The sequence below is a fragment of the Apis laboriosa genome, unplaced genomic scaffold, assembly GCF_014066325.1.
Source record: "Apis laboriosa isolate Shangri-la unplaced genomic scaffold, ASM1406632v1 scaffold64_cov150, whole genome shotgun sequence".
Taxonomy (NCBI): domain Eukaryota; kingdom Metazoa; phylum Arthropoda; class Insecta; order Hymenoptera; family Apidae; genus Apis; species Apis laboriosa.
The window spans coordinates 2,426,135-2,450,450 of record NW_025224011.1 but is presented as its reverse complement, the minus strand read 5'-3'; the positions used below and the strand labels follow the sequence as shown (position 1 = coordinate 2,450,450).

The window sequence follows — 24,316 nt, the reverse complement described above, 5'->3', positions numbered from 1 at the left end:
AAATTTTCCTGTTTAAAATTATCGCGCGATTTATTTTTGATTTCTATGTATACTATTCTGTAATGTATTCGTGGAATACGTCAATTACAAAATAGTGTACATACTGTACATATGTTAAATAGTTGATATCAATTCAGCAAGCGTTGCATGTTACGATTAGAGATAACTATCACGTGCTATTAACCTTCTACACATGTCATCATATATAATGATCTTTTATACATGACTACTAAATTGAAGATTATTTAACAAATAATAATTAAAAAATGACTGAATTGTTAAAAACGAAACATGTTAAAAGATTATTTCAATATATTGAATATATTATAATTTTAAATGTATTTTTAAATATATTATACAATTATAAAATATTATATATTGAAATGATTGTATAATAAAACATTGAAAAATTTCATGTTTTCAATTTATTTTCATAAAATATAATGTGCAAAATATGTTATTCTTCTTAAAAAATCTTTTTTTTTATATTTTCATGTATTATTTTGTTCTCAGAAAGAAATTTGAAAACATAAAAATTTTTTAAGAATATAAAGAACAAACAGTTAAAAATTAAAAAAAATCCTTAAAATAAAATAGTATGTAATAAAATAAACTAATAAATATCTATTTTAAAAATCTTTCAAAAATTTGTGAAAAAATAATATGAATAAAGCTATGTATATAAAGCTATATTTTATTATTCTGCATATATTTATATATATGCAGAATTTGAATTTATGTTAACTATTTTTATTTAATAAAATAAATTGAAATATAAAATAAATACTATTATTTTTTATAATTTCTTTGCTATTTTAAAATCATAAGATATTTTGAATATTTTGAATGCGTTTATGAAAAATTATTTCAACATAAAAATTTTATAAATCTCAGAAAATATAAGTAATAGAATAATCTAATTAATTTTAGATTATTCACAGAAACATAGAAAATAAATGACAATTTCTCTGATTTAAAACAGTTACACCAGAAAATGAAATAAGATGAAGTAGAACATGAATGTTAACCTCTTTGACGTGTACGAGTTGTCCGTGAAAATATTCTATACAATATTGTTGATCTAATTCAATACGAAATGTTACGAATCATATTTTTCATCTTGATATGTAGTTTTGTTGACGTTTATTCTGCGAATCTCGAAACAGTGAGTGATGAAGAGCTTATAAATCTCATAAAAACTGAAAAATATGTGGTCGTACTTTTCTGTGAGTTTTAATTTATGTATATATATATATATCTATATACATATATATATACATATATGTATATATATATATAAATTTATCCTTTCATCTAACTACAAAAATCTTTTAAATTATAATACATAATTAATTAATACAAAAATTTTAAAAATATATTTTATGAAAAATCAATAAAAAATCAATTTCATTAATTTTATACAATCTTAGCCTAACTTTCTGATTTAAAATTATAATTTAAATTTTTCTTCCTTCTTTTTTCATAGCATAAACGTTGATTCATCAAGATGATTTATATATATATATATATATAAAATTATAATTTTATTAATTTAAATATGTATCTCATATGTTTATAGCGAGCAAGGATTGTACAACATGTGATAACTATGAAAATGAATTGATTCATTTAAGAGAAGATTTGGTAAATTCATTATCAAGCTGGGTTATAAAAGCTGTTGATAGTCAGTTGCTTCGTCTCTATAGTGCTGACAAAGAACCAGCACTTGTATTTTTCAGACACGGAATGCCTTTACTTTATGATGGTATACTTATTAATAAAAAATATCTTCATTGACTTATAAATTTACATTTAATATTTTTTAGGTCCATTAAATGATGAAGAAATTTTAACTATGTTTACTGAAAACAAGGAACCTACAGTAAAAGAACTAACAGATGATACTTTTGAACATTTAACTCAAGCAAGTAGTGGAGCTACAACTGGAGATTGGTTTGTTATGTTGTAAGTGTTAATTTTCCCTAATATTTTATATACTCTATTTTAAAGATATTTAATATATACATATATATATATATATATTTTTTAAAATAGTTACAGTACAGATTGTGTGGAATGTGTTAGAATGATTGCAAGATGGGAAGCTGTAGGTGCAAAATTAAAGCAAAGGGTTAATGTAGCACGTATTGATAAATATACAACTGGAGCATCTACAGCAAGAAGATTTAATGTTTATAAAGCTCCTGAATTTATATTGTAAGTATATAGTTTAAGAAATAAACAATAATAATAATGTAAAAATCTACAATAATAAAAAGGATTAATAATATAATGATGTTACAATATTTAACATAATTTATTTTGTACTTGTAGATTTAGACATGGAAAAATGTATCGTTATCAGATTACAAAATATGATATTAACTCTTTTGTATCATTTGCAAAAGAATGGTATAAAAACGCACGTGCGGAATCTGTTCCCGTACCACAAAGCCCATTGTAAGTTTGAACACATTTATTAATAGATTCAGCCTTTTATAAGCGGATATTATTATAATTATTAGAATAATTCTGATTAAAAATTTCTATTTTTAGCGATGATCTCGTACAAATGATCGCAAATTTCCTTCGTGAAAATCCGTGGATAATGAAACTCGGTAGTATAACAATTGGTGTATTTATTATCATTTCTGTAGCTTCTAAATTTAGACGTAAAACTGAGGTTCCACAAAAGAAGGACTAATTGTTTTATTTACCAAAGATATATATTATGGGTACTCTGTCAACTATTAGTATTTCTAATTTTATATAAAGCACAATACATATATACATACATACATACATACATACATATATATATGTATATGTATATAAATTTTTTACTTAAAGACAACTTTTATTTTTATATTTAACAAGTTACATAATCTTTTATTTTTCTAATTCTATTATATTTGATTAGTGCCCATAATATAAATAGAAGATAAAAATACGTCTATATTTCTAATAATTGCATTTTTTATTTCATATAAAACATGTGTAATAGTCATTGCAAATCTATCATTTTTTAAACAAATGTTTTACAATAAATACTTTTAAATGAAAATTGTTGCTATTAAATACATGATAAAATATCTATTATATCATGGTATTTTTCTTCCCATAAAAAAAATCTGAATTAATATAACAAAATACCTTATATATTATACACAGATCTATTTAAAAATTAAATAAAATTGAAAGTAACATATTTATTTGGATAAACGTTGTACTTTAACTTATTTTTGTTAAATAAGATTGAATGTAAACTGTTTCACATTCATTAGGTAACAATACATTTCCTTTATTAGTTTTTTATTGCAAGTAAAAAAATAAAGTAAAAATATGATATCAAATGTATTAAAATTCTTTGTATCTTTCTGTAACTTAATAATTTCAAAATAATTGCTTTGTTTTATGTCTTAATATCATCATAGTTCACAATAATGCTATTATTCGCTCACAAGACACTGTTTTACATATTATAGAAGTAGTTTTGTGCAATAGTATATTTACTGTGATCACGATTTAGTTTTATTAATTAAAAATATTTCATATATTTTAAACATTATCAACTGATATATTTATCCTAAAAATCATAGATGTGTCAGCTAGTGCCATTCTGATACTATTTTCAAACTTTTCTTGTATACATGAAAATTCCATCATATTACTTGGTTTTGAGTCAATCCAAAATCCATCAAATTCATAGAAAAGATAACTATAAAATTGGTGAAATGCACGAATTGTTGGAAAACCCTTTGAAGAATTATAAATATGAGTTTTAGCACTTCCATCCCTTAGTAATTTTAATGCCATACTTGTTAAATTTATGCCAACTATGGCAAATGCATAACCATAACGTGGATGTGTAGAATGCGATAATACATGTGTTGCAGCACTGGGATATTCCTGAGCAAAATAAACTAAATTTTCTAATCCCAAAATTCCCATTCCACGAAAATCAGTTTTTGGATCATCACCTTGAAAGCCAATGTGTTGCCATTGTTTAGTAACTCTAGCATCTAGAGGCTCATATGGCATTAATAAATTCCATAACTTTAATAATAATAACTCATGATCTGGATTATCAGCATCATAAGGTGTTCTCCTAAGCTCTTCACATTCCACACAAAGTTGTCTATAGCCCCAAATTAATTCTATACATTTACCAAATGATTTAGAAAAATCAGGATGAGCTGCTGGATTTATTTTCTTAGTTACCAATACACTTTCAATAGCTTCCTTTACAATTTTTCGTTTTGCTTGATTTGTAAATGCACATCGATCAGCAAGATCATTCAAGTAGATTAAAAGAGTTTTGATATTTGCATTTTTAGATAACTTAAGAGATTTTTCTACAGCTAGTGTTCTTGGTGCTCCAGGGAGTTCTCCATAACAAATTCTTTGAAGTTCGCACATTTGCGTTGTATGCCTTAATAACCATTTTATAACTGGTCTGAAATACGAGCACACTAGTGACCAGAGGTATACAAACATGTTTTTTGATAATAAAAAACCTTGATACAAAGGATATTTGCATAAATCCTTTTATATTTAAATTTATATTAACCTCTTTCCGTCATTATATTTCAAAATATAAGTTTCTTTTATTAAATTTAAAAAAATTTTGTCACTAATTTAAAAAGATTCTAATACAAAAAATCAACACTTTTGTATTTTAATAAATATATTTTCCTTCTTTCATTAAAATCAATGCACATAACCTACACTAATATAACTAGCATCTATGACAGAAAGTCTGATTTTAATTAATCGAAAATAATTTCATCTATTAAATTTATTTATAATCAACAAATATTTGATTTCTATCGCAGAAAAATTATCGATTTCTTTAAATACATGACTTTAATAAAGAAAAATCAATAATAACCTATTAAACTAGCATAGTATCGATACCAATGATAGAAGAGGTCACTCACTACCGTCATCTTATATCAAAAATTTTATGTGCCTAAGTAGCATACATACCTATTTTTTGGAATTTTAGATAATTTATGATTAGAAACAAGCATTATAAATATAGATAAAAAATGTACAGAAAGAAAATGTAGAAATAACTTCAACTTAAATATTTGTATCGTTCTCATAAAGCGATAGAAAGAATAGAAAATTATTTTCAATATTTTTATCTTTCACCTTAAATATCTATCCTTACTAATATACAATGTTTGTAAACATAAATAGAATTTTATTTTTTATAGTAACTTAAAAAGCATAATGAAGAAACAATATCATATCATAAAATGAAGTATGTAAAGAGAAATAACTTCAATCAATTAGATTTTTAAATAACCATCCATCTTTGATTAAAAAGTTTGTCAAATCAGTAATCTTAAGAAAGAACAAAGAAATTATCATAATGGAAAACGAACATTTGTCATCGACAGAAATTTCAACAGATTGTTCGAGCAATTCGGACAGCATACAAAATGTTGATAATCAATGCAAAGAAATATTGGATGAAGAACAGGGTAAAAAAGATTTAGCAGAAGCTGATTTAACATTAGATCTTGGAAGTGTGTTACCAAACTATGACCGCGTTTCTGAAAACGATGATTCTTTAGAGAAACTTTCGGCTGTTCTCGAACAGCCAGAAGACTCTGTGATTTTAGAAGGTACACAATTAGCAGAGGATGATCAAGATGATAAAGATTTAAAGTATGTAATACTCTAATAAAGTATGTAATACTTTCTTTTTTTAATCAAAAAAAGAACAATTATATGTTATATTATTGAATAATTTTCGTAATTAATAGTTGTATTCTTCGGGAACGCATAGAGTCTCTTAGTGAAGTGATGCAAAATTTAAAACAAGAATTAAAAAAGGAAATAGAACTTTGGAAGAAGGAAAGAGAAGAATTGCAACTCTTACGTGAAAAAGACGATGAATTGGCTTTGGAAGAAGCAACTGCAGCTGCACGTGCAGCTGCAGCAGCTTATGCAGCTGAATCACCATTGTCTAACAATTTAGGTAATCTTTCTTAGAAGATAAAACATAAAATATTTTAAAAATATTCAAAGGATCGATTAATTTATGATAGGAGATCTTTTAGATATTACTTCTGAGGATACGTTTAGAGAATTGACAATACTTGAATACGAAAAAAGGTTAGCTAAATATCAAGATGAATATTCCTTTAGCCAAGCAGAGAAACGTTACAATGCTCGATGGAAAATGGTTGCAAACGCATACAAACAAAAATTGATGGAAGTAGAACGACTTTGTAACGAAGAATTGGAAAAGGTTAAAAAAAATGTGAATCATTTGCAACCACTTAAAGAAATGATATCTCAATGGTATACTGACGAAGAAAATCATGGCGATTCAATCAAAAGAACTGATTTTGTTGCAAATACACAAAAAATCAATGCTTTCAATGAAAATAATACGCGTAATAGTCACATATTTCAAAAGATCGATGCAGAAGTCAATATGGCGCCAGAAATATTCGTTGCTCGATTTAAATCCGATGATTTTACAAAAATGGATAAATTTTATGGATAATTATATTTTTTTTTCATATCTATTGAAATATTATATTTTCACTATATATTTAATATATATTTACTTATATTATGTATGTGTAACATTTTAGAATTGTAAAAAAAATTAGCATAAATTTTAAATTTAAATTTTGGATAACATTTTAAGTGAATAAATTATTTATTACTAAAAAGTATACATACCTTTCGTTGTTTTATGAAAAAAAATTTTATCCTTGAAGAAAAATCTTAACACAATAACACAATTATATACAAATTATGTTTATTCTATTTTTCTTTAATTGTAAAACACTATGAATATCAGAAGATAGTTGTAAAATTTTTGAAAAATTATGCAAATACAATGAAAGAATTTATAAAACTACAATTTTACAATAATTTTGAAGCAAATTAATTTGACTGAAATGAAATATAAGCACTAATATTTAATAATATATTGTTTAATTTGCAAAATAACCGTCCGAAGTACACTATTTGAAAGTATTTCCGCGCGTTCCTTTGTTCACTAACGAATATAGACTATTCCATTGAATGACAGTATTACCACTCTTAATACGTTTTGTAAGCAAACTTCTGTCATATAATTATTTGAAATGAATTTCAAATGTTCTAATTATTATAACAAGTTTTTATAATAAATTAATAAATAAGAATGAAGAATAATGTTCTTAAATATTTATTGAATTTTTATTATTCTAATATCATTAAAAGAAATCATAAAATAATTAAAAGGTTAGAATTTAGAATGAATCAATATTTAAAAGAAATGTGATATTTTATAATAATTATTTATTGAATTTCCAGATTGAATAAAATGTAGCATTCGTCAAAATTATTAAATAACAATTTTGTTAATTTTAAATAAACAAAATTATTCATTTAAATTATATAAATAACTTTTATTGAATATAAAGAATTGGCAAAAAAATATATTAAATTTATCTTTTATATTGTTAAATATTGTAAACAAATTAAAATGTTTAAACGAGTAGAAAATAATGGTGAAAATGAATTTTCTCTACCTGCAAAACGTCCAAAGTATGATATAAAGAAAGAGAGTTTGTCAGATACTTCTATAAATAATAAAGATTCAAGAAATAAAAAATATGGAAGAGATGATGTTTGGGGAGATGATTTTGCAGAAGAGGATATTGAAGAAATGGATTTTATAGCTACTCAGGCTTGTTTGCAGGTTTTATTTATATTACATCCTTTTATGGCTTTTTAATATATAAATTTATTTATTATATTCATATTATTTTTCAGGACGATAATATAAGTCAATTAGATATAGATAAAAAAACATTTATAGATAATGCAATACCATCTACTAGTAAAATTAACTTAAATAATAATGATCATAAAGTATCAAAAACTTCTGCACATGTATTCAGTAATCAAAGAAGAAAAGAAGAAAACATAAAAGATATAAGCACTGTAGTTTCTGTTGATTATAATGAGTTTGAAGATAAATTAATAAATAAAAAAATATATAATTCAACATTTAAATTAGATGACAATGTTACTGCAGGTAAGTATAAGTTTCTTAGGAAATCATAATATTTTATTATATTTTTGTATATTATTGAAAATAATATTATAATTAGAATATGTAAAAGAATTGGAGAAGTTAAAATATGAAAATCAGAAGTTATTAAATGACTTCATAACTAAAGAAGGAGAAGCTGTATTTTTACGAAACCAATTGCAACAAACTCAGTTAAGAGCAGAAAATGATAGATTGGAAAAAACACGTTTTATTGAAGAACAAGAAAATCGACATAGATCGGAAATTAATACTATTTGTAAAGAAAAGGAAAATTTAAAAACACAACTTGAATTGCAAGTTAGTAATTTATTGATAATTAATTTTTTATAATTCTATTTTAAATAATATATTCTGATTTTTTCTTTTTATTATAGACATTTGAAATAGGAAATTTAATGGAACGTTGTAAATTATTAGAAAGTGGAAATATTAAATTAACAGAACCACATACTATAAATTTAAATCTTTCTATGAATAAAAATAAATTTAGTTCGCCAAAGAATCGGTAAATAATTCTTTAAATATTAAAAATATATAATAATAAATATTTTTTTTAAAGATAAATATTAAGAAAATATTTAATAATTATTTTTAGATCATCAGTTTCAATCATGAAATCAATAAAAGTTAAAGACACTTATGTACAAACTAGTAAAATGATTAATAAAAGCAATCATTTTCTCAAAATATGGAATCCATGTAAGAAGATTATAAGTTAATACAAAAAATATTAATTTGTATGATTTTTATAATTCATAAGAATAAATTTAATAAGAACATGTTGTAGATTTTCCTCTTGCAGAAATTCCAAAATCAATATACGATCCACCACAACCAGAAAAATCTATAGTTGATATTCAGATTATAGAAAAAATAGGAAGACGAAATTTGCCAATTTTACAAGAAGAAGATACATCAAGAATATTCGGTAATATTTTTATTTAAATTATATACTTCATTCAGAGTTTAACTATTTTGTATATTTTATAGAAAATCCAGAATTAGTAAAACCAATAACGACTATGATTGACGATAAAAAATTATCGGTGGAATTTATTGTGCCAGAAATAATTGCTCTTCAGCGAAAAACCAGTTTAGAACTTGAGGCAGAAGAAACTATACCATTAATAAATAAAGTAAATTATTTTTATATACTAAGTTTACTTTATTAAACAATATACAAATTTACTAATAATTATATTTTTAGTTAATTTCTACTGCAAGAGAATTAATTTTAAATGTAATAATTATTCTACAAACGATTTCCCAAGCTATGAAGAATGACGATATTCGAGATATGAATGACATTTATTTTTCTTCTTTATATTCGAGTTCTGACTTCAATGGAAAATGCGTGTGTTCTGCTAATGCATGGCACGAATGTGAACGTGGTGTTGAAATTAGAAGAGTGTTTGGCGTATTATCGTATGTAAGTGTGGAATCAACTTATCTTAGCAAGTATATTGCAGGAAAAACACGTTTACTCATAGAGAGAGATGAGTCTTATAAACGTTATTCCTGTCAAATGGTTCGTTACAATACTTGGTTGAAAGAGAGTCAAGATTTTGAAATACTTAAAATGATATTGCAGTTCATTGTTTTAGTTGGGACTACGGTAATGTACATTACTTAATGATACATATTTTGATAATTTAAAAGAATAAATAATTATTAATATTAAAGTTTTATTATTTATTTTTAGAGAAGATCTCATCAATTTAGTGGTGTTATATGTGCAATTATGATGATTATTTACAATGTTCATGAAAAAGTTCAATATTGTTCTGAAGGGCATGTAACTGATATATATATATATTTAATAAATTAATATATTTTAAATTTTTTTAACTTAAAATTTTTTGTTCCAGAATGGAATATATTTATCAAATATTTAAAGAAATAATATTTAGTAGACCTTTGCCATATTGTTATACATTACTTAATAATTTGATGATGATTTTTGTGAAGTCTACAACTTATTTAAAGAAACTTTGTATTAATTCACGTATGTAATTTTTAATAATGAACATTTATGATTCATATGAAAAATATACATTTTATTAGTTTTATTTTATTATATATTAATATTTTTAAATGATAAACCTAATAAATTTTTTTATATTTTATAAATAATTACTTTATTATTTTTATTATAGAATCAATGGCAGTGAACAATTGGAAAGGTTCATTACATTTTACTCCAGGTAAAATAATCTTTTTTTTTAATAAATCATAATCTATTTTTAAAAATTAATTATCATATCATATCTATTTCAGATGCTTGTCCACTACAAATCCTTTTAGCACAGGAGGAGAATTATCACTTTGATATATTATCTGCAATTGACATTACGGATATATTGTTACAAATTGTACAATATATATTACATACGGATATTATTCCTCTGAGATCTGAAACTTTGAATTCTTGTAATTGTTGTATGAAATTGTTAAGATTCACTATTAAAACATTATGTAAGTGTTCTGAAGCAAATCTAGCTGCCATTGGAAATTTTAATCCAGATAATTTCCCTGTACAAAGGAAAAGTTCTTGTAATTTAAAGAACATTTGTACGAAACACTCGCTGTTTAATATGGAAACAAATAAAATGTGTATAGGTGAAATATACCAGGATAAGTTTTTAGACGAAAATGCTTGGTCAATTATGAAAAAGAAACAATCAAAAGTATTAAGAGACGGAATAAGATTTTTGTCACATTTGGCAATATGTGACCCTGATTTTGTAATTCGATTAACGGATATCGAAGATTCCTTTCATTTATTTATGAGGAATTTAAATACTTTCGAAAATTTTGTTCTTCATGAAAATGAACGTAAGTATAAATATATTTTGCGTTAGAAAAAGTGTAATGAAATTAAATTTTAAACTTCCTCTTTATTGATATCATTTTTCTATCTTTTTTTATTCTTACCACATGATACGAGTTATTTTAATTTTATCCCTATTTATCGGTCCACGAGAATTTTTATATTTCCGCTTTGTTGCTTACTCATTTGCTCTCGGTCATCAGTAAATTTCAATTCTTTTAATATTTTTGTTAAGTTAAATTTTTTCGTAGAATTTTTCATATATTTTTTCATTTGATTTTATTTTCAAAAAATTAAATATTAATTTATTAATTATAATTTTTTTTTTATAGAAGAGGCTATGAATCGAATAAAACAAACTTTTATTTTTGATAAAACGCAACAATCTGAAATGGAACAATTTGTAAAAAAGAGTTCCATTAAGCAGTTGGATTTATTATCAAATTTTGAAAAAATAGTTGTTCAACCAATATCCGAAAGACCTAAAAAGAATGAAAATTATAATAAAACTTTACTTGCATTCAAATCATTGTTTAATACTAAAATGGATTTCTCGTAATTTAAAAATTTTAACAAAATCTTAATCATATATTACAATAATAAAATTAATATCGAAGACTGAATTTATTTGAATTTGAGTACAATTAATTATTATTTCATGTATATATTATTTTGTAAATTAACTTCAATTTTGTTCAAAATATCGTTCTATAATAAAAATGTAATATCTCGCAATATTTTATTATGGACGATTCTTTAATTCAAATTAATTGAGCCTCAACATGTATTTTTAAATAAGTTTTATCTGCAAATCATTGATTTATTATAATGTAAATAATACTATTTTATCAAGAAACTATTATTGAGAAATATTTTACAGTGTTAATAAAGTATTTTATATTTTAATTATATAATATATTTTAATAATATATCTAACACACATATAATTCCTATTTACATCCCAACCAATCTTTCTTCCCTCCTAATATTAAAAAAATTAGAAGAAACTGTTTATGATAAAATTTTTAACTTGAAAAACTTATGGTTAAAATTAAAATTAAATAAAATTTGTATGCGTTTACAAACATTGAAATACATTACTAATCGTAATCATAAAGATTATAAACATAAATCCAAATACAAAGATTTTTAAATAAAAGACTTTCAAATAAGGATCTTACCTATTATTCTTGTGTCATTTTTGGAAAAAATTAATCTTTATCACGTTTCCACTGGACATTATCGATCAAGTCTTTAAAGATGCCACAAAAAATAAGTGTCGTTAATCAAAAGATAAAAAATATATATATATAAAACACTCTTTGCACGGGGTTGAAGGCATGTCCGTGGCGTTGGCTTGGAAAAAAGGAAAAATCCTGGCGCCAGGGCGTGATCTAATCAGAGACGGTCAGTGTTTCTCTCTCCTGGAATTCATTTATCTCTGGCGCAAATGCAATTTGTAGGAATTCTCCTCAAGGCCTGGCAATGTTCGGTGTTGATAACGCCAGCCGGAAATTGATAGTACACTATCACGGTAGCATGTCGACGGAAGTGATTTTCCCGCCTTCCGTTCGGAGCGTAATAATCCCAAAGCGCGGCATTCCTGTTTCATTCATAGATGTAGAACGATTCGAGAGCCGATTTTCGTTTCTATCCCTCGTCCAGTGTGTATCGTCTTTTCATTTTTATCCTTTACTCCTCGGCCGTTGTTCACGTGATTCACGATTCGCCATCGTTTCATCCTTCATCCTTCTGAAGATGGATGTTGAGGACATGTGCATGAAAATTCAATCATCGATTTAAAAACGTAATCGAAAGGGAAAACACTGTTTTTTTTTTTTTGAATTCGATTTATGAATTATTAGTTACGGTGAATTGTTTCCTCGAGGAATAAAAAAAAGTTCACAGGATGAGGATCTCTTCAACAACGCTGTTTCTTCTGTTGGCCTTCTTGGTTCAGTGTTCCATTTGCTATGGTGCAACGACAAGTAAGTCACGATCAATTCAGATTTTCATGCCGATCGCAGTAAAAGTATATCCTTCATCTTTTCAGAATATTAAATTTTGTTGAGGTTGTGAGTAAAAATAATAACTTTTATCAATGAGTTCATCTAATAATTTCTTTTCTCTATTCCATTTTCCATCCTGTTCATTTCAAAAGAATCTTATTCGACGATATTATAATCATTTATAATGAATTTATAAAATTCGTTATTAAAATTAACGAAGAATAACTTGATTGCGTTCCATTTAATTTGTCGATTTGATTTTTCATTTCTATTATTTCTTCGTTTCATCGATTAAAATATAAAAAAGAGAATCTTCTTCATAGTTTATTTTTATAGCACAAGGAAGTAAGTAAGTTCTAAACTTTCTGTTTACTGATAGCAATTTTTATAAGGCGAAGAAACGAGACGAAAGGTTTTTCTTGTTGAACAAGAATTAAGATCCAATTTCATCTGGCTTATCGATTTCTCTCTTTCTCTCTCTCCCTCTCCCTCTTTCTCAATTCCCCTTTGTATAATATTGAAAATTACGTACGGCATTTATTGACAAGTATTGTTACCAATAAAGGCCATCGTTGAATATTCAATAATCTGTGTATCGAAATGTCCGCAGGGAATAAATCAGAAATATCCCGTCCATAATATTTTTTTTCTCTATACCAAATCTTCTTGCATTTTTCATGGTAACAAAATAGTTGGTTACTGTTTCTCTATCTAACTATTTAAACATTGATTCATTTTAAGAAATAATAGTTTTTTAGTCCTTTTTTAAAGATAGTTTATTAACATTTTATTTTTCTTTGTTATGTCATATCATTAGATTAAATAATATATTTTTAAAAATTTAAAATAGTAAAAAATTATAAACGACTGTAGGAAACAAAAAATATAAATTATTGATTAATTATTAAACAAATATTTAGTTATTAATATATTACAACATCAGCTTATCGAATTAAGATCATATATAAAAAATTCAGTTTTTTTTTTAATTATAATAATATTATATTGACGAGATATAATTAAAATAAAAGAGTGATATATATAATATCCTAACGATAAATAAATTTTATTAAAATTTTATCGATATATTTCATTTTCATCAAAAAAAAAAAAAAAAGAACGGAAAATGTTAAAATTTTTAACGATTGTAATTCGATAACTATTATAATTTAATATTTTCATTTCCATTTTATATTTTTCTTTCTCGAAAAAAATAAAAGTAAAAAATATCATAATTCAATAAACAAAAAATTCATATCTATTTCATGTTATTTTCCATTATGAGTATTTCATTATATTTTTTGTTTTTTCTTTTGAATCATTAATGCTTTGTTTTTTAAATTTTTTCTTTTTAAATTTAATTTACCATACGGAAAATCCTATCATGAATAATAAAAGTAAATTAATTTGTATTTTCAAGCTGCGAATAGATGTCCCATGGTAAAGCTGGTGAATGGAAGAGTTCGATTGAGGGTCAGAGGAAGGATCATCAAATTTAGTTGTTACGACGGTTTTACTCTTGTGGGTACCAAGTATGCAACTTGTTTTCGAGGCCAATGGGATACACCTACGCCCATATGCGTCAGTAAGTACAGTTTTCTAATCACGCTTGATAAAATTGTTCAGTTAAAATGCTCGTTCCGTTGTCAATTGTGAAGAACTTTGAGCTTTCGACATGATTAAAGTTCACATGTATGTCGTATTCACACCTGGATTTTCTCGTATAATAATTTATGAATTGATAATATCGATAAATAATTACTATTTAATTTCTTTTAAAATTTTATAATCTTACATTTTAATAGTAAAATTTGAAATAAAATTGTAAAAAAAGAAATAAATAAATAGAATAAATAAAAATAAAAATACAAATTATCTTAATTATTATTACTAGAATTTTTCAATAATTTTTTTAATCATCTTATTCTAATAGATGCAGAATGTCCTGTACCACAAACACCAGAGCATGCTCTTATAGTGCCTAAATATAATGGAGCAATATTATTATATTTTTGCGAACCTGGATACACGTTATTTGGTTCACATGAAATCTATTGCAATGGAAAACAATGGAATGGCACAGTGCCTTATTGTCGAGGTATTTATATATATATATATTTTTTTTTATTTATTCGTAACAAATAATATTGGAAAATATTTCGAATCAATTTTATTAATTTACTAACTAAATCTGCAATTTTATAAAGTTTGAAGTTTTTATGGAATCTTATCTCATTCATTCATTCTTTCAGAACTTCAAAAGAAATCAATAAGAATCAATAAGAATTTTTATGAATTTTTATATAATATTCTAGATATAACCAAAAATCTAAAATTTATTGAATGATTTCATTAAATACTTTTCATTTTAATTAATTTAATCAATATTTAATTTATATAATAATACAATATTAAAGTAAATTATTTGAGTAAATTAAAAAAAAGAAGTTTCTAGTGAATTTTATTCGAAAAGATTAAATTAAATTAGACACAAATGCGGCACCCCCGACGCAATGTGATTTCGAGAAACCGGATCTTTGTTGGTGGGAGCAAGATCCACAGCACGATTTTGATTGGCGGCGACACAACTTCGAGACACCAAGCTCTCATATAGGAACTGGTCCAACTCATGATCACACATTGGGACCAGGAAATGAGGGTATTTTTTTTTTAATCTATCTTATATTAAACAATTTCCACATATAAATTGAAGAAACGATAATAAGTAATGTATTGTGAAATATTTCAAGTTAAAAGAAAGGCCAAGAAAAATAATAACAGTTAATACATTTAGATTTAGATTTAGAAATTTAGATTTCTAATAAAGAATTTAAATTTGTAATTAAGAAAGAAAAATTAATCCTGGAAAATTATTATTTTAAATAAGTTTTAAATTATTTTAAATAAAGTTTTGTTCAGAAGAATATCAAAAATCTCACTACCATTCAATTTTCCTTTTCCAGGTTATTACTTGTACATCGAAGCTTCTGGTCGGCTGCAAAATGACTCTGCAAGAATTATTTCTCCTATTTATAACGCGTCATACACGGACTCTGGCTGTTTCTCATTCTGGTAACCAAAGCAAAATTTTTCTAAACATTGATATACTTATTATCAAAAAATTAGATTAAAAATTAGATATCATTGGCGTAAAACGAAAATTTCTTTCACTTCTTCAACTTCGATCTTTTCTTTCTCGAATTTTGAAATTAAATTATTAACTTAAAACTAGATAATCACACACTGATAATTATTCACACATATAAATCTTCATAACTTCGAAATCGAACATTTTTCGAATAATTAAAACTTATTGAAATTGCAAGATATAAATTGGAAATCGTTCATAATTCATGCAAGTTCTGAAAACGGAAGTTTTACATAAAATTTCTCTCTTTCTCTCTCTTCTCATTGTCAGTGGTAATTCCCATTATTTTATTTAATGAAGTCGTAATTCAATTTCGTTTCAAAAACACGAAAAATGCAGTTTTGATAATTTTTTAAAGAATCTCGTTCGTTTTAAATTATTATATGATTATTATACCTTGATCAAGAAGATCGTAAATTAAATATTTTAAAAACATATTTTTTAAATTTCACTGTACGAATATGTATGCTTGGAAATGAATTTATTGCTATGAATTATTCGACGCGTTACAAATTAACGAATAACGAAAATTCAAAGTGATTTAAAAAAAAAAAACGGGGATAATATTTTTGATGAATCATTTCTACGTTAATTAATATTATAGATCGCATAATTACGGGTTGATAAGAGTTCATTAGAGAACGGCCATGTCCTCAATCATCATTTAAATATATGATTCGTATGTTGGAGGTGACGTTCGTTAAAAGAAGTTATGAGAAAATTATATTAAACAAATTTATCTTTACGATAAAAATAATATTTACCACGATTTAATAATAATTTAAAAATGTGAAAATCGGAGAAAATTAAGAAAATTGAGAAAATTTTGAATTTACGGAATTTCGAAGTTTGGAAGAAAATTACTTTTACATATTTCGTTGAACTTTTGAATAATTAATAACTATAATATTTAATCAGCAATTAATACAAGATAAAAAATATATAATATTAGATAGATTCATCACTGTGATATTTATTTATTATAGATTTCAATGTTCAATTTATTACATTATATTCGTACATTATATATAACTTATTAAATATTTATATAATTTTTTCAAAATTTTAGGTATCACATGTATGGAGCAACGATAGGTGCTCTAAACATATACTTCAAACAGGAAAACCTCTTACCTCGTTTGATGTTCACCAAGGAGGGTGACCAAGGAAACCAATGGCTGCACGGTATTTTCAATCTTCCCAAGGCTAAAAAAGGTTTTCAGGTAACGGGACGGAAAAACGAAAATATAAATTTCAATTTCTTATTCTCTTTATACTTTCTTACTTATCCTTTAGATTATAATCGAAGGAGTACGAGGCAGTAGCTATGTGAGCGACATCGCCGTGGACGACATAGCCATTTTACAGGGAGACAAATGTCGTATCGAGAATAAAAATGAGACCACGGTTACCGAGAGCGACGATGGTAATTCAAATAGAAATACAATTTTTCACGATGAATCTAAGACCCAAGATGTTGATAATTCGTTCGAATTATCTTTTAATTAAAACGTCGGACAATAGGGTACGATTGAACAATGGAGGCGAGAAACATGGCAAGTTGCGAAACTAACGGAAACATAATGAAATGGCGTATCAACTCTTGGATTATTGCGAATATAAGAGTTGCAGAGTTGAATTGTTTCAGAATAGAGGCAGAGTGTTTAATAAGTGTATCTGAAGGAATGTCTAATATTGATTTTATATTATTCTCTTTTTAACTCTCATACGGTATCGTTCGATTATAGACAATTCACATTTGAAATAATACATATCTTTTCCACGTTATGTTGCAAGTTATATTATTATAAATGTAGAAGTGGAAAATTATTTTCTATTTTTATTAAAGATATAGATTGATAATCTTCTCACATCACGTGATTTCCTTTTGTATTATAACAATTATTTATATATACCTGCGAGCATTTATCACATTTACATGAAAATCAGTAGTGCGGTTATTAGAATATGCTACATACGTCACATTATAACAATATCCTAGATTAAAGAAATGATTCTTCATCAAAGCACATATTATATTAATAAGATAATTAACATTTATATTAAAAATATAAGTTTTAATTTGCCATAAGATATCTTTAAATTCATAATTCTATTGTTCTTATAAAAATTTTCTCTTAGAATTCGTTAAAAATGTGATAAATATAAAAGATTATAAATCCAAGAGTTGTGTTAAACGCAGATATATTTAATCTTAAAATCAAATACAAAGAGAGTTGATTATGGGATTGATTGTAGTAAATTAAAAAAAAAAAAAAATCGCTTTCTCTTCTCTTTGTATAAAATACGAGAAACGTGACATGTTACAGTTTTTTTTTTATCGCGATCTTTATATTCGATAACCGATTCAATTCTTTTTATAGCGTGCAATTATTCTTCGTATCGATGAGTTAACTGGTTGAAAGTTTTAAAAGAACCTTTTTTTTTTTTTTTTTTAAATAAACTACGGCATTTTCACCCCATTTTCGTTTTATATGTTGAATAAAAGATTTATATCTTATTCGAAACGAATGTTGTTTCCCTAGATCAAATCGAACTGGTGAACGCGCAGCAAACTTGCCGTGGAAGATGTAAAAATAGTGTGACATACAATTTTACAACTTCGATGCCACCCACGCCGGAAGTCTGTCTCTGTACCCTCGATTGCGAAGAACAGTCAATGTGCTGCCCGGATTACGCCGAGTATTGTGTTCTAGGTGAGTGGATTGAATCGATGTGATTTTTTCTTTTTTTCACGTATCTCATCTTCCCTCGATATATTCTTTCCATCCCGATTTAAAATTAAATACGAATCGTTACAATTATAACAATCGCAAGCAGACTGTGCATATTTATTTATTCGAAGATACAAATATGTAATACAATGCTTAACGAATAAAATAAATTCTATCTTCAAAGTTTCCATTATTATTTTTTTTTTTTATTACATTATTACATTTATTATTTTTATTATTTAAAATATCGAATTACCAAGAGATTAAATAAATTTTATATCTTTTTTTTATATCTCTTAACAATTTTAAACAAAGTATCTTAAGAGATATTTCAATTATATTATTCAGCATATTTTTTTTTAATTTTCTACAAATCGAAATAAAAAGCTCTGTTTACTTCCAACAACTTTCTTGATTAATAAAAAAAAGGAAAAGAAGCTTGAAAATTGAACGGAATATAAGAAGAAAGAAGTTATAAAATTATCGTTTCGTCCGATTTCTGTCGATTAACACCCGATCATTTATTATTTATCTCATTATCTTATATATATCTTATCATTTATTATCCACGTTAACGAAGCATTTTAATTAATAGCTGAGACCGAAGAGATGATCACGGCAACCGAGCAGATCCCGACTACGAATCACGAAGGGGCAGTAGTTTCCGTTCCACCCGCGAAAAAGATCACGGTGACCGACGTGGCGACAGTGAGGACAGGTTTCTCGATAAATCCAAAGGACGATATCGATCCTGTCACGTTGAGGCCGTCCACCAGCACCACGTTGAAATCATCGTCCACGCGGAAAGTGGAGAAATCGATGAAAATTACCAAACCGCCTCGCACATCAACTACTACTACAACAACAACAACAACAAGAACAACAACAAGAACAACAGCAAGAACAACAACAACTGTCGCAACAACGAAAATTGCACAGACAAAGGAGACGCCATTCGTTCGACCCACCACCATCACCGGAAGATACGGTTCGGTGAACGAGAAACCTGGTAACGTAATAAATTTTATTTTTACAATACATTTAATTACCAAAGTTTGGTGACGAACTTTTCGAATTCGAATAGACGTTCGAGTTGGAGAAATAGAGATGAATGTGAAGTGTTCGATCGTACTTGGAATTTAGATTGCGCTTCGGTTTGATCATGCTTCGGTTGTTTTATCACGGTGGTTAGTATTGTACGTTGTGTTTGAGCGTAGAATGGTTATTGCGGTACTTCACGGGTTGTTGTTTATTCGGGAATAGTTTATTTCGGTTTCGTGCGTGGGTCGAAGGAGTATATAGAATAAAGAAAGAGTGATTATAATTTAAATAATTATTTAGGATAGATTTTATATATATATTTATAATGCAATTTAATGTGAAAGATGATATTCATTAATTTCAAACGATTATTCATTGAATTATTGAATTTCTCGTGTGTTAATAAAGAATGATAATAATTTGAAGAAGAGTTTGAGATTATAAAATGATGCTCTTAATACGTTGAGAGATTCGAATAAAAATTTTGTGTAACAATTCCTCCACAGATTCGGACATGAGGAGGCAAGATCCTGAAGTACATAGGGCTTCGAAATTCAGTTTGCCAGGGATAATCGGTGTAGTGGTTGGAATTTTAACCGGAGTGGTGATTTCATTATTGGTCGCGACCATAATCGTCAGACGAAGAAAAACGTACAAACGTGGAACTAATGGATCGGCTCTCTCGGAGGATAGCGACGTTCGATTTTTAACGTCAGACGAGATTTTGGATTTCACGTTAGCCAGACCCAGTGACGAGACGTAAGAAATTCCTTTTTTTTTTATTTTTTTTATTTTTTATTATTATTATTAAGAGAGAAAGAGAGAAACTCGTGGAAAATGGGTCATGGACGATACGAAGAAGAAAAATTATTGAAACTTGCTCTGAAAGTTCCATGACTCGTGACTGTATGTAGGACGTACAAAATCTACTCTATTTCTGCAAAAGTATTTAAATATATTAAGTATTAGTTATTGTGTAATTTAATAAGGAAATGAAAATAACGTAATCAGTGTTGATGTAAGATGTTAGATAAGGTCTCTTTTTCCATTATTTCCATGCGCTCTTGCTCTTGGAAATGCTCTCTTGGAAATGTTAAGCATGATACATTGATCAATTGATTTATTTTATTAATATCGCAGATATATTTTATGCTGTGTATGATGACTCTTTTGATGAAAAGAATATGCAATGTATCGTATTACTTCTTTTGGTTCTTTTTTTTTTCCATATGATTTTGTTGTTTCTAATTAGCTTTTTTTTCTTCGAAATAAGAAGTTTTATGCACCATTGACGATTTCGTTTCGTAGTATACATTAGACTAAATCGACGATTTATTGATATTTGCAGCGATTAAGTATTGTATATAGTAACGATATTTGTTATAACTGAAGAGTTGTATAAACGCGAAATAAACATTGATATTATTTAATTTCTGCTTCAGTTCGTCGTCGTGCAATCCAATTCCTCGATATATTTATATATTTCCAAACTTTATCATTATATCCAAAATACATTGAAACCAATAAATAACAATTTTATCTTTTAATAAAAATCGTAATACTTAAATCAACCAACATAATTTAAACAATTTAACTCATCTGAGCTTGATCTACTTATTTGAGACAACTTGTATCATTTATCACTTACCTTTAAAATATATTTTAAAATATATCTTACAAGTAATCGCACGTTGTTTCTCCCACTTTCCTCATTCATTCTCATTCTTGAAATAAACCTTTTCTATTTTTACAAATTCGCAACCCTTGGAGCTGGAGATAGGCTTCGTTCCAAGGGAGGCGAAACGACAGTTCGGTGGACTGTAATTAAGCACGAGATAACGAAACGACACGCGGGGGTGGTTTTCACAAACGGGTCTGTGCTCGTGAAAACCACTCTTTAGATTCCCCCCTCCGGCCTTATCTGGTCACCTGGATGGTGTATCGATTCGTGCGAAAACGCCGGAGGACTGCACCGGAAACGAGAACGTTGCACACCCACACGGCCCGGAAATGGTAGACGCCGGTGGGCTAGGATAACGGGCCATACCTTGCGCCAACCGCATCGGTTGGTCTTTTCTCCGTAACTGATTGCGGAAAGGATCGCGATAACGGAGAAACTCGAAACTGCTTCCCTCTTCCCCGATATCTCCGTGAACAAAACGTAATTGACAAATTTATTTCTTCCTTCCGCGTATCGCGGATGCACTAACATCATCGTGATATTGTTTGCCTCTTCTTCACAGGCGTAATTCACGTTTTAACCTTTGTTTTAATCTTTTTTTTTTTAAGGTCTTTTTTTTTATAAATTAAATGCAAAAGAGGTTTTTTAATTTCTTTTTTTTTGCTACTTTTTACTCTCGTGTTTTTTGAGCAAACTATTGATTATTTATTTATTTATTTTTTTTAAATATTTTTTAACTTTTTAATTATTTATAATATTTCTTAGTTTTTTAATTTTTATAATTGATATTTTATAATTATATTTTTTTTTTTGACGCAATAATACATGAATTTTGACTTTGTTTCTGATTTTTATTTTTATTATTTTGTACTTCCATTGAGATTTTTCTCGTTTTTTCTATTTTTTTCTTTATTTTACTTATATATTATATGTTTTTTTTACATTTTACATAGACGTGATGATAACTTTGATGATAATAAAATAATGCTAAGCTACAATAAAATGAGGATTAAAGTCAAAAATATTTTTATATATATATTTTTTATAAATTCCAATAGAGTTTATTAAAAAATTCGAAATCTTAGCATCTTCAACTTTTTGCGATAACTTCTATTTTATATCTTATACTTCTTCTTTATAGTCTCTATAGTTTCGAAGTAAAGGATCTTTTATTAAATTTTTTGAATTGTGTTTCAATATTTTTACGTCACACACTATTTTTTATTTTACAGAATTTTCTAAAAAAGACTACAGAATCATCTAAAAAAACTCTGAAAAAACTTTATAAATTCAATATTACTTCTTTAGATTTTAGAAAAAAAAAAGTTTCTTATTACATATCCGTAGTAAAGAAAATGATGGATGTTTTTATTTTTTATATTTCCTTATCCTTCAACATTTCGCTTATTTCATAATTAATATAGATAATAATTAGTTTCAAGTATTTCTGGTATGGACGTGACATAAATAGATTTGCTATATTTCATGGAAACTTTTATAGAAAGTTTTTCACTTTTTATACTTTCAGTTCATCTTTCAGTTTTTTTTATTTCTTTGTAATTAATATAATAATGTTATCTGATTAGAAATTTTTATTTAAACCAATAATACTTTACAAATTAATATATATATTTATACAATAATACTTATATATATGTTCACTTCTTAAAAAATTCTTTTTCCTTGTCAATTTAAATTTTTTTTCATTCAATTTAATATTTATAAAAATATTTTAAAACTGTTGTTTCTATCAAAAAAAAAAAAAAAGAAAAGCAGTATCTTTGCATATTAATTATAATTTTTCGAAATATCACAAAGATTAGATATGATTAGAATATAAAAAAATGCGCATATCGTTAAATATTGGATTCGATGCATATCGATACGAAACGGACGGATAATTCGAGAAAACTCAAGAGAATTTCCGAATTATTGGTGAAATACCATCATTTACATTTGCCAAACAAAATTTACATTGTATCTCTCACTGAAATATTAACGTTACTCTCAGCTATCCCTGTTATACAGTTTCACGAAATAATATTGTTCGAGGAATGGTTTCAGAAAGTTTGAAGGTTCATTCTAATGGAGATATCAAGGGAATGTTTCCTTAAGTCTGAAAGGATCAAATGAACTATGCATATTAAGATCTATTTTTAACAGAATTTTCAATAAAATATAAAATATAAAAATATATAAAAATATAAAAAAAATGTATATGTTGAAAAAATGAATAAATTTTATTATTTAAAAAATTACAAATTTTTTTTATATTTTTATATATTTTTATATTTTTGTCGTATATACACATATTTTATATGTATTATTATACATTATATTAGATCAATTATAATACATATTGGATAATTTTATATATATAATTGTTATATATTTATATATTGCGATATCTATTTTATTTTCCAGAGAAATTTTCTTTTCTTATATATTTTTTCCAATATTTCTGAAAATTTCTTCATTTCGAAACATTTCCATACAAAGTTTCTTTACGATACTTTTCAAATAAATATTTTTGAATATTTCTTCATTTATAAACTATTGATGAATTCACGTTTCCCTATAAATTGATTAAAGATAGAAAAATTTGAACAGCCAACGCCATCTCGCGTTTGAACGCTGGAAGCTTCTATTTGTTACTAGCAATGTATAATATGCAAGGAGGTATATGCCACTAACTTTGGTTATGCGGCTCCTAATATCTCCACCATTTCGATGACGCAACATAGAAAATTAATTAATAACTAATTTTCTACAAAAAATTTATACACTTTTAAGCTTGT

General features: G+C 26.1%; 6 protein-coding genes across 7 annotated transcripts in view; 4 read left to right on the top strand and 2 right to left on the bottom strand.

Moving 5' to 3' along the window:
- The window catches only part of LOC122718550 (chaoptin-like), a 534,511-nt gene extending 527,505 nt beyond the window's left edge, over positions 1-7,006 (bottom strand). For both annotated transcript variants that reach the window (XM_043943661.1, XM_043943664.1), the window contains exon 1: positions 6,709-7,006. The gene's annotated coding sequence lies outside the window, so the exon portion shown is untranslated. The remainder of the gene's footprint in view (positions 1-6,708) is intronic.
- LOC122718556 (thioredoxin domain-containing protein) lies at positions 920-2,906 on the top strand. Its single transcript, XM_043943672.1, has 6 exons — positions 920-1,226; positions 1,580-1,765; positions 1,827-1,965; positions 2,056-2,217; positions 2,335-2,460; positions 2,557-2,906. The coding sequence occupies exons 1-6, from the start codon at positions 1,097-1,099 to the stop codon at positions 2,702-2,704; spliced, it is 891 nt and encodes a 296-aa protein (XP_043799607.1). The 5' UTR covers positions 920-1,096; the 3' UTR covers positions 2,705-2,906.
- Positions 3,218-5,045, bottom strand: LOC122718555 (ELMO domain-containing protein 2). The gene is made up of 2 exons (XM_043943671.1): positions 4,990-5,045; positions 3,218-4,456 (listed from the first exon to the last, which is right to left on the bottom strand). The coding sequence occupies exons 1-2, from the start codon at positions 5,031-5,033 to the stop codon at positions 3,559-3,561; spliced, it is 942 nt and encodes a 313-aa protein (XP_043799606.1). The 5' UTR covers positions 5,034-5,045; the 3' UTR covers positions 3,218-3,558.
- LOC122718554 lies at positions 5,175-6,581 on the top strand. The gene is made up of 3 exons (XM_043943670.1): positions 5,175-5,679; positions 5,778-5,992; positions 6,075-6,581. The coding sequence occupies exons 1-3, from the start codon at positions 5,381-5,383 to the stop codon at positions 6,524-6,526; spliced, it is 966 nt and encodes a 321-aa protein (XP_043799605.1). The 5' UTR covers positions 5,175-5,380; the 3' UTR covers positions 6,527-6,581.
- Positions 7,007-7,455: 449 nt separating the features above from the next.
- On the top strand, positions 7,456-11,535 carry LOC122718535. Its single transcript, XM_043943640.1, has 13 exons — positions 7,456-7,717; positions 7,792-8,056; positions 8,133-8,371; positions 8,449-8,579; positions 8,670-8,773; positions 8,862-9,002; positions 9,065-9,210; positions 9,282-9,689; positions 9,777-9,865; positions 9,943-10,079; positions 10,231-10,278; positions 10,352-10,909; positions 11,237-11,535. Exons 1-13 carry the CDS (start codon positions 7,502-7,504, stop codon positions 11,461-11,463), a joined length of 2,709 nt encoding a protein of 902 aa, XP_043799575.1. The 5' UTR covers positions 7,456-7,501; the 3' UTR covers positions 11,464-11,535.
- A 1,006-nt stretch (positions 11,536-12,541) lies between these two features.
- On the top strand, positions 12,542-21,376 carry LOC122718513. Its single transcript, XM_043943600.1, has 10 exons — positions 12,542-12,892; positions 14,334-14,498; positions 14,847-15,011; positions 15,402-15,572; positions 15,877-15,985; positions 17,131-17,284; positions 17,358-17,487; positions 18,608-18,778; positions 19,392-19,805; positions 20,344-21,376. The coding sequence occupies exons 1-10, from the start codon at positions 12,814-12,816 to the stop codon at positions 20,598-20,600; spliced, it is 1,815 nt and encodes a 604-aa protein (XP_043799535.1). The 5' UTR covers positions 12,542-12,813; the 3' UTR covers positions 20,601-21,376.
- The last annotated feature ends 2,940 nt before the right edge of the window (positions 21,377-24,316 follow it).

Bases quoted from the DNA above. Each gene is read 5' to 3' on its own strand.
- LOC122718513 (XM_043943600.1), top strand. From the start codon at position 12,814: ATGAGGATCTCTTCAACAACGCTGTTTCTTCTGTTGGCCTTCTTGGTT. The intron at 15,986-17,130 runs GTAACCAAAGCA...TCAAAATTTTAG, and splicing joins TCTGGCTGTTTCTCATTCTG to GTATCACATGTATGGAGCAA. The intron at 17,285-17,357 runs GTAACGGGACGG...CTTATCCTTTAG, and splicing joins AGGCTAAAAAAGGTTTTCAG to ATTATAATCGAAGGAGTACG.
- LOC122718535 (XM_043943640.1), top strand. From the start codon at position 7,502: ATGTTTAAACGAGTAGAAAATAATGGTGAAAATGAATTTTCTCTACCT. The intron at 7,718-7,791 runs GTTTTATTTATA...ATTATTTTTCAG, and splicing joins CTACTCAGGCTTGTTTGCAG to GACGATAATATAAGTCAATT. The intron at 8,774-8,861 runs GTAAGAAGATTA...AACATGTTGTAG, and splicing joins TCTCAAAATATGGAATCCAT to ATTTTCCTCTTGCAGAAATT.
- LOC122718555 (XM_043943671.1), bottom strand. From the start codon at position 5,033: ATGCTTGTTTCTAATCATAAATTATCTAAAATTCCAAAAAATAG. The intron at 4,457-4,989 runs GTATGTATGCTA...CTCGTATTTCAG, and splicing joins TCTAAAATTCCAAAAAATAG to ACCAGTTATAAAATGGTTAT.
- LOC122718554 (XM_043943670.1), top strand. From the start codon at position 5,381: ATGGAAAACGAACATTTGTCATCGACAGAAATTTCAACAGATTGTTCG. The intron at 5,680-5,777 runs GTATGTAATACT...CGTAATTAATAG, and splicing joins CAAGATGATAAAGATTTAAA to TTGTATTCTTCGGGAACGCA. The intron at 5,993-6,074 runs GTAATCTTTCTT...GAGATCTTTTAG, and splicing joins ACCATTGTCTAACAATTTAG to ATATTACTTCTGAGGATACG.
- LOC122718556 (XM_043943672.1), top strand. From the start codon at position 1,097: ATGTTACGAATCATATTTTTCATCTTGATATGTAGTTTTGTTGACGTT. The intron at 1,227-1,579 runs GTGAGTTTTAAT...ATATGTTTATAG, and splicing joins ATATGTGGTCGTACTTTTCT to CGAGCAAGGATTGTACAACA. The intron at 2,461-2,556 runs GTAAGTTTGAAC...TTCTATTTTTAG, and splicing joins CCCGTACCACAAAGCCCATT to CGATGATCTCGTACAAATGA.